Genomic DNA, 12,767 nt, shown 5'->3' with positions numbered 1-12,767 from the left:
TTTCTTCCGTGGTGCAGTCTGGCTCGAGCCACCTGTACCGCCAGTTCGTCGTTCTATCGTAGGAGGGTCGCTCGTTTCAGCCAACAGTGGAAGGATTGCAGTCCAAACGCGAGCCGTTACAGAAATACCTGGTGCTAAAATTAAATAAATATTTCAGATTTTGTTCTCATAATAGTTGGTGACCCGGGTCACCGCCAATTGGTTCATATATTATATGCAAATGGTGTGCATTATACGCTGCTCTGACGACAGACCTCAATACAGAATAAAGCAAATTCATTTATTCGAATCAAGGGACGCTTAAAAGTCAATCACACTTGAATCTAAATTAGATTCTCGCCCACTTCACACTGCAGTCCCCTCAACAAAAATCGATTTTGTAGCTGTCCGGTTGCAGCAAATAACAATGGCGTCGCCACAAGCTGCGTCACGCTACAAGGGTAGCTTCACCTGGAGTCGCGGAGGGAATTAATAAACAAAGAACGGCGACACTTCAATAGTGTCATACCTAGCGTATTCGATGTGAATCTGTCGTTCTGGTAGGTGTCACGTTTTCCGTCGTGTTGAGACTCGAAGTTGTTGCTGTCAGGAAAAATTGAGAATGAGATTGAAAATGAAGTAAAGCTAGCCTTGCGTCTCTAGTTGAACTAAGAAGAATCAAGTTTGGGTCCCATATGAGCACTGGCGCGGTGATCGGGCTGAGCTGCTGGCCACGTTCTTGTGGAACGGCATCTAGAGGTTCGGTCTTCAAGCCTTGGTTGTGGTAATAACCATGACAGGAAACGATAACCTTGGCCATACTCCAAGGGCAAAGCAAATAGGCAGACATACGCTGTATGTGACGCACAGGGGAGGCGAAGGTTACGTATGGGGCGACGGGTGAAGTTAACACTGAATATCTTCATGATAAATGTGTGTTTCTGAAAGCACCCGACACTAGTCCGCCAAACATGTTTAGGAAATCAAAATGCAAGGTGATCAATCCACTAAATTCCAAAACGGATCCGCAAAAACCGCTGGAAGTCATGACCTCTGAATAGGCCCTTTTGCAACTCACAATGTTTTGCAGGATGAAGTCTTCCCACAGACCGCAAACGTATTCATAACGTCTTCTTCACTTTGTCACTCAAGAATAACGGATTTACGCTCTCAACGATATTATAGTTAGGACCAGGGCGAAGAAAAAATCGATAAATTAACAGTAAAGCGATACACTCTCTGAGAGTTTGTCCGATCAGGCATTATCGCTTTAATTTATAAATACGTGTAATCCACAGATACAGATTGAAAGGTTTCGTATTTAGTGCTTATTTACCAATACAAGATTGGTATTTGAAACGAGATGCTATCATTGGTTAAATTTTTTGCGTCGGCCCTTTGCACCCGTTTTCGCCATTTGACGGATTTTTTACGAGAATAAAAGACCTCTTACAAATAAAAGACCTCCGTCAAATATTCGATGCTGTTCTAGAATTTGAAACCCTCTACGATTACAAGACCGCAACGCTAGCGCTCAACCAGCACCATTCAAGAACAGCGTGTCGGTCCTGACCAACGCTTGGAAGCGACCGAGCGTTGTGGAGTACACTCGCAATGTCAATCCTCACCCGCCTCCTGTAGTAACTACTGTGCGTAGTTGCATGCACGAAGCGCGGCGCGACACGCCTTAGTCTGTTGTGCTGAACTCGATTGAGTCTGCCGGTTTGATGTCGATTCCACGCGCTGATTTGTATGAAATCACGACGTCTACGGGTGGAAGTTCGAGCAGTCTTGGAGCCGTGATGAGGCAGGAAACGAGCTAACTACGGAGCTCGAGTGTGAGGACCCATTCAGTTTCGACGATATCGATGTTGCGCTTGATGAGGTTGGCGTAGTGGAGTAGGATATAGAGGCCCTCTACGAACAGAGGACCCCTCGTCAAAAATGATCGAATTCATGGGGCCACTAATAAATAGAAGACTGGTCACTATTCGTAAAAATCCGTTAAGATTTGCAAACGCATCAGGTTTCAGCATAAAACCCGAGGAGTTTTGGCAAAAGGAGCATTATATTCAGAAGTTTATCAAAGGTCCGAGGGCACGAAAACGGGGTGCAATACTGTATCGTACTCTGGAGCAATTGCAGTGGCTCATATGCAACACGGTGGTATCGCTTTCAATTATCTCTTTTACTTCGACCTGGTCCTTAATGTAGTATCAGAAGGTGCCAGTTCTAGCTTTATTTGCCAGCCAGACTATTGTAGTACTTGGTAGCATACGTGTAAAACTTTTCCAGGTCTGGGTTGTTCTTCCTCACAACTGCCGAATCCGCGATGAGTTTGAGCTTCGGGTCCAGCTTCAGCGCCTCAAAATACGCTTCTGGACTAATCTTCCGCTTTTGCGACTTCTCTCTTGCCGGCCTGGCTTTTGTTGTAGAAGCTAGTGTACGATAAAAACTTTTCCAAGTTGGGGTTGTTCGCCCTCGCCGTCGAGTCCGAAACAAATCTTAGCTTCGGGTCCAGCTTTAGCGCGTCGAAGTACGTCTCCGGGCTGATCTTGTTCTGGTACAGAACATCGTTCATGACGCCCTTCTTGATCAGACCTTCAGCCTTTGTGACCTCATTTTTCTTGGTCCAGAAGAGAGAGTACGTGAAAAACTTCTCCAAGTTGGGGTTGTTCGCCCTCGCAACAGCCGAATCGGAAACGAATCTGAGCTTCGGGTCCAGCTTCATCGCGTCAAAGTACGCTTCTGGGCTGATCTTGTTCTTGTACAGATCGTCATTCATGACGCCCTTCTTGATCAGATCTTCTGCCAACATCACTTCACTTTTGTACATCTCCGACTGATACCTTATCGCCACCTTCTCAGCCACCTCCTCTAAGTTCGTTGTCGTCGTCGTCGTCGTCGCCTTCGCTGATTTCGACTTCTTGAACAATGAAATAAACTTTTCCAGCCATGCCTTCAATTTCGTTTTAGTGTCCGCTAGTCCGCGTTCTTCATCAGCTGCATCCGTAGCTCGAAGAAAGCGTTTGTCTTCGATGTTCCACTGAACAGCTTGATCCAGCTCCGGCTTTGACACCTTAAGCTTGGGACGACTTGACATGAAAGCATTGCTGCATGTAATTGCCACGAGAGCGAGGACGAGGAGAAGTAGGAAGCTGCGCATGGCACTTGCTAGATTGGAAAATGGCGAGTGTAGTTTGACGTCTTGGGTCTTGGTTGTGGGGCGTTTGGCGAGTTCGAGAATGAATGAGTGGCCTAGGTGTTAGCTTGTAATCTTTGTTAACGTCACGGTTGTTTTTTATGTCGTCACAGTGTTATGAGGTACTACGTACTTGACAAGTACGTAATTTTCGGATGGTGATTATCGCCCATCATAGGGTTGAAATGAGACTGCGGCAAACAAAATGTTACTAATCAACATTTTAGCGTTTTCGAGATAAACGGCTCTGAAGTTGACCAACGGTTTTTCGTACATAAACGAATTGCTGAGTAAGAGCCTTTTTTACTTTTCAAAAATTTGGATCGAGGTGTATCACCTACAAAGCAGACGACCATGGAGGATCTAACAGCGTACGCGTCGGGAGCTGCTGCTGGCGGCAGTGAAGCTGCTCCCCACCGTGCCGACACTGGCGCTCCTGTTGCTGCCCCGGTCGCCCCCAGGGAACCGGAAGAAGAGTCATATTCGCAAGCACGTTGCGAAAGAAGATTGCTATATTGTGGCTCACGTAGTGAACGCTGTTAAGGAAGCCGCGGCGAATTCTGTGAGGGTTCACATTCCATGTGGTAGCTCGCAGTTTAAGACGTACAAGGGCGTGCTGACGGAGCTGTACAAACGCCTAGAAGGCATTCAGCAATATCAGATCTTCTCCATGGACGAAGTGTCGATTGGAGTAGTGTCGTGTAGGAAGGAACCTAGCGATGAGCCCGTCGAGATGAATCTCCGGCGTAAGATTGACGGTATCCTCACGACGAAGGAGAAGGTGGTGAAGATGATGAGCGACCACGTGGAGGTGCTGGTCCCACCACCGCCCAATGTGGAGAAAGCCAAACGATGTACCATAACACCAGGCCATACGTCCCCGAGGAGTTCCGAGACGATCCACTGTACGCAAAACCGAGTGCGCAAGATCACCTGGATGCCAAAGCAGCCAAGCAGGCACGCCGAGACCACCGTGCGGCCATGGTAGTGGCAGCAAAGCGAATCAGGACCGTCGTGGGCACGAAGACGTCGGGCCAAGCGCCGAGGAAGCGCCTGCAAAGAAGAGGAAGGCCCCAAAGAAGTAAGTGCTTCGGCAGAGTATGCAATTTACCCGATAAATCGAATTGATACCTACGTCCATCAGTGTATAGATTTCCGATTTTTCAAAAAAAAATAAATTAAAACTACACTTGGGTACACTGGAGTGGCAACACAAAACTGGCAAAACTGACCTTTTAGAGTACGAATTAGCGTAAACCGAGGCCACCACCGGATTCCTTGGGCGATTCTGGATCTAATTCACCAATAAAAAAACCACTTCGACGTCCTTGACGGAGATAATTTTTTGGTCAGCCGATTTATCCGAAACGGCTGAATGGATTTCTTCGTTTGAGGGCTCTACGGACGGCAGAGATACAGGGCTTTTGAAAGGTGTGCCTTAGACGCTTTTTAATTAATGGTTGATTAGTAACTTTTTGTTTGACGCAGTCTCAAATGGCTTTTCCTATTTCCCATAATAGCATTAATTGCGGGAAGACCCGCTGCTTTGATTTCAAGAACATGCTGGAAACTTTGCATTAAATGAAACTGATATATTTGGATCGAAATAATTACTCCGAATTAAAGCTTCACTTACTCAAGCTGTTTAATGCCTTCCTCAAGCTGTTTAATGCCTTGTTCAAGAAATGAACCGATGACCACCCCGTTCTCACGCTCGACTACTGCGGTGTCTTTTGAGTATTATCGTAGCAAGAAACGAACCATCTACGAGTTTGTATCCCACTGAATGACGTGTAAAAAATACTTAGCAACGACAATTACACATATTTCATTGCCGCAAACCGAAGAGAAAATTAGTAATACCCTATAAAACAATTGATATTGAATCATCAATCAATAGTACGAGTTTGAAGATCGGAGGAGTCATTTAGGTAGCTTTATATAGCCTAAAGTGCAGTACGTACGTAGAGTCCTGGCTGAAAGGTGTGTACGCAATTATACCTAATTATATTTTGGGTCTTGCTTCTTACTAAGTGGCTGTTTGCATGTATAATGTAGAGAACTCGTTTAATGCGATTATCCTCCCATTTGTACTGTTGAAGCTTTCTCTTTAGATGGAATGGAGTTTAGTCTACTCCTCAGGTTGTTATGAATCCTATATGGTCTCTTTAGAAGTGCTTCTCGTTCCATTAAACGCACTGCTTCAAATCTCTTGACGGATGATAATTGTATCATCTTGCTAGATACACGTTGAACAAAATCTAAATATGCAATCACTAACAAACAGAATGCACTCAAAATGCTAGCAATGCAGCTACATGTAGTATTCGTGTGACTCTTTTCACATCACGAATGTTCCTGGAAGAAGAACGCACTATAAAAAAGAAACGAGTTTAACCTATAAACAAAATAACTGTTAATATCCGCCACTTAAGTTTACTTAGGGATGTTATCGGGAATCAGCTTTATTTCCCACAATTAAAGCGACCCACAGATCACAACACTGTCGCCTGTAGAAATCAAGTGTCGGAAACAGATGAAATCCGCGATTTTTCTCCAATGAGATCGTTTGATACTCAGAAGGTTGACTTTACTTAAACGGGTATTTGAAGTTTAGAGGAGTTTACATGAGTCTGGTCGCTGTCAACAGTATGTATTCGGAACATATTCAGATCAGATCCAATTGATTATGTACTACATAATCAAGGCTGTACAATATAATACTGTATTGTCCGAGGCCTGCTACAAAGTGAACATAATCCTGGGATAAGCGAACGTTGCTGCAATCTCATAACATTGGCATACGCTAACGTTGTCGGAACGGCCTGCATCAATCAAGATGACAGAATACGAACATAATCCCGTCTCATTTAAGGGGGCTAATCACGTCTAGACTATCTTCATCGTCAATCATCCTACATGTACGACCATGTACTACAGCGACTACTTGAAGCAACTGCTGCCTCCTCATTTCGGAGACAGAGTAGTAAAGAAAACTTACCTATGCGAATCAGCCTTCCTTTTGTTTTAGTGGCGATCGCCACCATCATACGCTGCGTCGAAGTCAACGCTGCTGAGGACGCGAATGAAGACAATCTCTCGAAATTCAAGTCCGCTAGTAGTGATAGCAGTCCGCATCATCTCAAGGATGCACAAGCGAAATCAACAAAGCGATCATTTTAGTCTTCAGCGAGGTGAAGTGAGAACTGGAATATCAGGCTTCAGCAGATTGAACTCTCTACAAGTGAGTAGTAATTTTGCTATCATCTTGCAGCAGAGCATTTTCAATAGTACAAAACTATAATAATGAAATACATGTTACATCTACTAGTTAGTTATTATCTGTATGATGAGGTGCCCAAGGCGCCGGGGGCCTCGAGCACTTGATGTGGGCCACATCTGAATGTGAAGATCTTCAGGTCTTGCGAGACCAGGAGGGGTGGTCGGATTGGGATGGCTCATCGGGCGTCCTTAGTTAGTTAACTACGTGACAGCCAAGTTCCATTCATTGAAAAATACTATTCATGTGACGTTTTGGTGCTGTTGTTACTTTGAATTTACAAGCGTTCTATATCCTGCTGGGCCTGGACTACGTATCGGTATCCTCTAGGTTATGGTTGTCATCGCTTTTTAGAAACGCTTACTAAGCACGTGTTACGTTCGATCCACATTGCGTAAAACCGAGGACCATACTGTGCTTGAACATCTTACCAGCAGTGCCTGCAATTGTTGTCGCTCATGATTATAGTCTCGTCCGTCACGTCGAGAGCTTTTTCTCAGCCTATTACACCTTAAATACAAACAATGAAGCCCAACGGAGTCGTTACCGTGCTTGCCGTAAGCGTAGATGTAGTCTCTACCGTCGCCGCATGATTAAAATGTAGCTGTTTACAGAGGCAGAGACACGGTGAGCACTAGGCCGTCTGCGCCTTACACTGTGCATGCAAATATCTTTTTTTTTCGTTGCGATCATGATTCAGAGTGTGGCAGTAACATTCTCGAATCGAAATTGGCGTAATGCTAATTCCGCCCGAAGTTACCACAGCATTGCGGCCAACGTCAGCTTGCGGTGTAGACAGGATAGCTTTGATGAAATCGAAGTATTGGGCCTATTGAGAGACAAACTTCTATATAGCCAAGTTTTTTATGCCATCCAATATTGTATTTGATCGATTATTTGAGGCATTGTTAGAACTTTTCAGCAGAGACATCGACTACATCAAATAAGTTGCATCGACTGAGAAACAATTTTTAAATAACATCAACTACCGCCTCGAAATATCCACAGCGTAGGTTTCCCCATCGTCAGAGACTGAAACTGCCAAAGATTCTTCTTCAGATCTCATTCAGATACTCTTCCTTTGACTACAAAAGCAGTTCCAGCAGCATTCTTCTTTTTTTCTTCACAATACTATCACATACTCCTTAGCCGTCATAGTCTTCAAATAGGATTCTCGAAGAATACTCGTAATACCCTGCTTCATAAAATGAAAAGAAAGCTGCAACAAGTATACGTACATAATGTAGTAAAATGGAGTCGCGTATTTTCATTGTTTTTTGCCGAAACTTGTACATGTACGAAATGATGCCATTCAAGTTACGTTTGCTATGTATCCTTCTGTTAACATGCGAAGTAAGTTAATACAGCGCAATACGCATCGCCTGGTTTGGCAAGCAAACGATGTCCTGGTTTAATAGGAGATAAAGGCTGTGGTATTCTATGGATCCTGTTCAGTTGCTTCTACTGCTTACCACAATACTTAACCCAGTCTCAACCTGTAACGCATTTGGCGGTCATTTAGTTCCACCTTCTACTGTGATGCCATGGACCAGTTTGTTTGGCTTTTCTGGGCAACAACGACCTTGTTCATGCAAAAAAGCTATTGGTCTCGCCGAAGCACGACCAAAACATTTTAAGTGCTGGCTGGTACTGAATTTAAGAAGCTCTAAAGCTAGCTAGTCAATCAAAACTGGAACTGGACTCTGTCTAAATCATCAGTGTGTCGACATTCTCCTTGTAGAAGTTCTTGAACTCATATTTAATTTGCAAGCTGGTCAGGTCTTCCGATGGGAACATCTTATTGACGTCACCGGGTTTTTTCTTTTGAACCATCCACTTTTTGAATTGCCACTCTTGCAAATTCTCGATAATGCCGGGCTTGCTTGCATAGTGTCGAGATTTCGAGTTGACAAACATTTGTGCTAGCTCCTTCTCTCCGAAACGCTTCTCCAACAGTAGGATAGGTTGGAATTTTCCTCGGTTGCTATTGAAGCTGTTCACCCTTCGCACATAAGCCACCCACGTGCTTAATGGCCCCGGACTCTCTAGAATCTTGTTGCCCTTCTCGTTCAATTTGAGAAGATTGAAAATGTAATCTGAGCTATGTGCATTCGCACGCCAAAGTTCCAGCTGCAACTTTTCGGCGACCTCTCTGGTACTCTCAACCTGTTTCGCTTTCGTAACCATATTTGCTAGTCCCTCGTCACCAAATTTGTTTCTCAGAATATTGAACATCACCAAATCTGCATCTGGGTCAATTTCCCGCTTGTTGAGGTAAGCGGCCCAAGTGCCCCATACTGGGCTCTCAAACACCTTGTCTCCTTCTTTGTCAAGTCGAAGAAATTTAAAGATATCTTCGCTGCTTTTCATATCGGCCGACCATTTATCGAGCTGTAGTTTCTCCACTTGTCCAGCAAGAGCACTGGTTTTGGGGTCTTGCTTCGCCGTATTAATAATCTTTGCCAAGTCTATCTCGTCGAAGCCTGACTTCTTGATTGTAAAGACTAACTGCGCATAGGGATCCTTCCTCAGCATTTGCATGTAGGAGAGCCAATTGTTCAACAATGGACTCTCAAGCAACTTGTCCCCTGCTTTGTAGAGCCCTAGATACTTAAAGAGATCTCCACTGGTTTTCCCATCTCTCGCCCATTTCTGGAATTGTACTTGCTCCAGTTTTCCAACAATTGCCCCAGTATGCATGTCTTGCTTCGCTGCAGTGATCAGCTTCGCCAACTCAACATCGTCGAAGCCCTTACTCTTGATCGCCGAAAACAGCAATTCGTAGGGGTTCTTGTTCAACTTTTCCACATAAGCGACCCAAGTGTTTAACACTGGGTTTTTCAGAAGTGTCGTGCTGTCTTCATTTAATTTCAGAAACTTGAAAACGTCGGCCACACTTTTTTCATTGTTCTTCCACTTTTCAAATTGCAACGTCTCCAACTTCTCAGCGACCGTTTTCGCTGCTGAATCTTTCTTGGACAAAACAAGCATTTTCGCTAGTCCTGCGTCATCATAGTGCGGTTTTAGCTTGTAAAGTAGAACGTCATATGGATCCTTGTGCAGCTTTGTCATGTAATTCATCCACGTTTTCAGCTTGGGACTTTTAAGCAAATTACTGCCTTCCGTGTCAATCCTTAAAAACTTGTACACGACGTCGCCAGTTTTCCCATCAGCCGCCCATTTATTCAGTTGTGCGTCCCCATCATCCATCCATTGCTTTATCTGCATATTCTCCAGCCTAGTGGCCATCGATTTTGTACTCGTCACCAGCTTTGCAGCATCTATTATACTTGCAAGGGTTTCATCGCCATAGTGGGTCGCCAGCGTCGCGAGCATCGCAGTGTCAGCTGCGTCCTGATTGTTCTTGGTAGCTTTCGCTACAGACTTGGCCCAGGCTTGAAACTGTTTGCTTTCGAACACATTCGACTTGACTTTATGAACTTTGAACTGCTTGAAGCTTTGGTCAACAGTGGGCTTGGAGGTCAACTTCGTCTTGGCAGACTCAGCGAGCTTCTGCAGTTTCTTCGTTCCAGCTTGAGTGAAGTCTTTTATCTTCGTGATACCGGTGAAGCCTCTATCTTCGAAGTCGTAATTGGTGTCGGTATCATCTACCGTCGCCCTCAAGCGCCTACCGAACGTATGACGCCGACGGGACGGAACACTGGAGCGGATTAGCTTGTTGGCATTAATAACACTCAATGCCTCACTGGCGCAGATCAGTAGCGCTAGAGTAGCCAACAGTACATGGACATGAGACAACTTGCGCTTGGAATCGATAGCCATCGTAACTGGGGATGTTCAATTGCGAAGTGAGGGGCTCACCATTAATCTGGCCATGGAAAACGGTGCTTGTGGGAGAACCTCACCGTGAGTTCGCGTGAGCTGCCATTTAATGTGACAAGATGGATAGGCAAAACATGTGGGTAAAAATAACATTCCCACGCTGTCTGAATCGAACCAGTAAAAATTAATATCCTCGGATATTTAGTACTTTATCTAATGAATGGAGTAAATATGATATCGCTCTCCAACCAGCACGTTTTCACTTATTTCTTAAAGATGCTGAAAATGATTTATTAATTCATGAAATAGGTAACTGATTTAGTACTAATAAAAGATTCCAGATGTGGACGTACCACTATACCACGTCTACAAAGTAGAAAACGAATCCGACTGTACTTGCGTTTAGCCTAATACAATCAGCATTAATTAGGTGAAACCTTTGCTCAATAATTCAATAGGGATTAAGCCGAAGCGATTGTCGGGGGTAGTGGTTTGCTGTAGTTGTTACTGAATTCTTGTAGACTCCAAAAATTTTAAGCTACGTGTGCTACGCAATTTTGTAACCTTGTTATATCTGATAAAGGGGACTGATTGTCCCCTAAACCTTACGTATTTTTTTCATCACATGTACCAGTGCATCGAACACGCTCTCTTATTTGTTGACTCCTTCAATGCCCACGTAATTATTGAGAGAATAGCACAGACAGAATAAGCAAATCCACAGAACCTACGGATGAGTTCCACAGAAATATCGGTACTAGAGATGGGGACGTTAACGTACGTAAAGTTCCCGTACACAAAATTTGGGCCAGAATTTTGTCGTACATTTTACGTAACTTAACGTCAATCTCAAACCCACTATAGAGAATAAACAAACTAATTCTGAAATAGAGGTTTCAGTTGACAGTACTGAGACTTTGACAAGATCTGAAATCGCGAGGTACGAGTGCTACGGGGCGAAGGTGGACGAGTACTAAGTGTGAATCATGGTGTTCAGGGTCCTATTGAGTTGTGGAGAAGCGATTCTGGAGTGCAGTGTCGTGGGTGAGGTCTTTACAGATTGGTAGTGTGGGCAGCGAGTGTGGACTTTGCAATGTGAAGTGTGTGCTACGTCCGTGGAGTGAGTGCGGGCTCAAACTGTGGGCATTGTATCGTGGTTATTGAGGGGAGGGGTCTGTGCTTTAACGAGTTGAACGTAGCACATCATGTCCATTGGCCAGGATTTCCAGAAAAGTGCATTAGCTTCCAACAAGTATTGGCCAAGGCAGCAGAGGAAGTCGCCGTAGTCCATGTGCATCACATCATGGGGCGATTCACACTGGAAGTGCTCGCAGCGATCGAGTTCAGTATTCATGTGAGTCTTTTAGAGTCCAAAAACACAACCAAGCCATGGGCTGCTTGGTGATATCTCCATTTAAGTTTTTTTTCATAATGCCCCGTGGACGCCATGGTTGATCTGCAGTAACTTTTAGACCCACGTTCAGCGACGCGGATGATTAGCCATGGTCACTTAGACGCAAGAGAGACCCTCCTGTCGTGATTGAATCCAAATAGCAATGTAGAACTTGGTGCTCTCCACCTGTAGTTCTACGTGGAGGTCATGTACTGCTCCCAGACGCTGCTGGACCAGCTCGATCTCGAAGTTGGCAGTGAACTTGACGATGTCCGCACGGCATAGGCCCACACTCCATCTTTGGCAGGCTTCTTCTTGCTTCCACCGAATGTAGCTGCTTGCTGTGGACAGATTGACGGTTGCGAGACGCTGTGAGACGGCAGTGCATGCGCAAACTCGAGGCCAACCCGTTCAGTTACGCGTGGAGCTGCGCCCGCTGTAGTTGTTGCTGTTGGTGTCGCCAACTATGGCGATTGGGTCGGCACTTTTGAAAATAAATAAATAAACCTCCTCAACTTAATGTCATTTGTACGGGAATGTACGTAAGGAAAAACGCCAACGGGAACTTTTTGACGGGAACGGGAACAAGCAAAAATTTACGTTAAAGCAGTTTACGTCCCCATCCCTAGTGGGTACTCAAAATTGGACAGGACAGTTCTTTGAATGAATCTTCCCCAAATCGCGAATTCCGTATACTGACCCGTTTAAGTACGAAATAAGGTGGCAAGAAAAGACTTGGTGGGCTCCACAAATGACTTGGGTTTGTATGTGGGCGATTGTCCACCCGCTCCTCAAACAGACCCAAGTCGGCAAATTTGGACGGAATTCACAATACAAATCAGTGGTTTGTAATTAGCCATGCTATTGATTTGATGCCATGATTTGAAACCAGTATTTAATAAATAAATACTATTTATTGTACCTTTCCTTGTTTTGGCGTCAGTTCACGCGGAATTAGATCCATAGAAAGGCTGTCAGCTCGTATTTAATGTTCATTAACAGTAAGTGAATGCTCTCCCTACACCGCTGACCAGAGTGTTAGATTCAATCGGCGGAGATACAGCCGTAGTGGTGACCAGCAAACCACCAAACGCCTTCATTTCCCTCTCACTCGGCATTGATTAGATTAT

At 44.7% G+C, this 12,767-nt stretch overlaps 4 protein-coding genes across 4 annotated transcripts; 2 read left to right on the top strand and 2 right to left on the bottom strand.

Annotated features, from left to right (window-relative positions):
* Window positions 1-2,362: 2,362 nt before the first annotated feature.
* Window positions 2,363-3,145, bottom strand: PPTG_04556 (hypothetical protein; the record flags this gene model as incomplete). The annotated part of the gene is made up of 1 exon (XM_008896803.1): window positions 2,363-3,145. The coding sequence occupies one exon, from the start codon at window positions 3,143-3,145 to the stop codon at window positions 2,363-2,365; it is 783 nt and encodes a 260-aa protein (XP_008895051.1).
* A 390-nt stretch (window positions 3,146-3,535) lies between these two features.
* Window positions 3,536-4,266, top strand: PPTG_04555 (hypothetical protein; the record flags this gene model as incomplete). Its single annotated transcript, XM_008896802.1, has 3 exons — window positions 3,536-3,674; window positions 3,712-4,086; window positions 4,139-4,266. 3 exons carry the CDS (start codon window positions 3,536-3,538, stop codon window positions 4,264-4,266), a joined length of 642 nt encoding a protein of 213 aa, XP_008895050.1.
* Window positions 4,267-8,053: 3,787 nt separating this feature from the next.
* On the bottom strand, window positions 8,054-10,244 carry PPTG_04554 (hypothetical protein; the record flags this gene model as incomplete). Its single annotated transcript, XM_008896801.1, has 1 exon — window positions 8,054-10,244. The coding sequence occupies one exon, from the start codon at window positions 10,242-10,244 to the stop codon at window positions 8,169-8,171; it is 2,076 nt and encodes a 691-aa protein (XP_008895049.1). The 3' UTR covers window positions 8,054-8,168.
* A 1,303-nt stretch (window positions 10,245-11,547) lies between these two features.
* Window positions 11,548-12,162, top strand: PPTG_21426 (hypothetical protein; the record flags this gene model as incomplete). The annotated part of the gene is made up of 2 exons (XM_008897436.1): window positions 11,548-11,598; window positions 11,830-12,162. The coding sequence occupies 2 exons, from the start codon at window positions 11,548-11,550 to the stop codon at window positions 11,920-11,922; spliced, it is 144 nt and encodes a 47-aa protein (XP_008895684.1). The 3' UTR covers window positions 11,923-12,162.
* Between the last annotated feature and the right edge of the window lie 605 nt (window positions 12,163-12,767).

Source organism: Phytophthora parasitica, assembly GCF_000247585.1.
Source record: "Phytophthora parasitica INRA-310 unplaced genomic scaffold supercont2.5, whole genome shotgun sequence".
Taxonomy (NCBI): Eukaryota; Oomycota; class Peronosporomycetes; order Peronosporales; family Peronosporaceae; genus Phytophthora; species Phytophthora nicotianae.
This window is presented reverse-complemented; position numbering and strand designations above follow the sequence as displayed.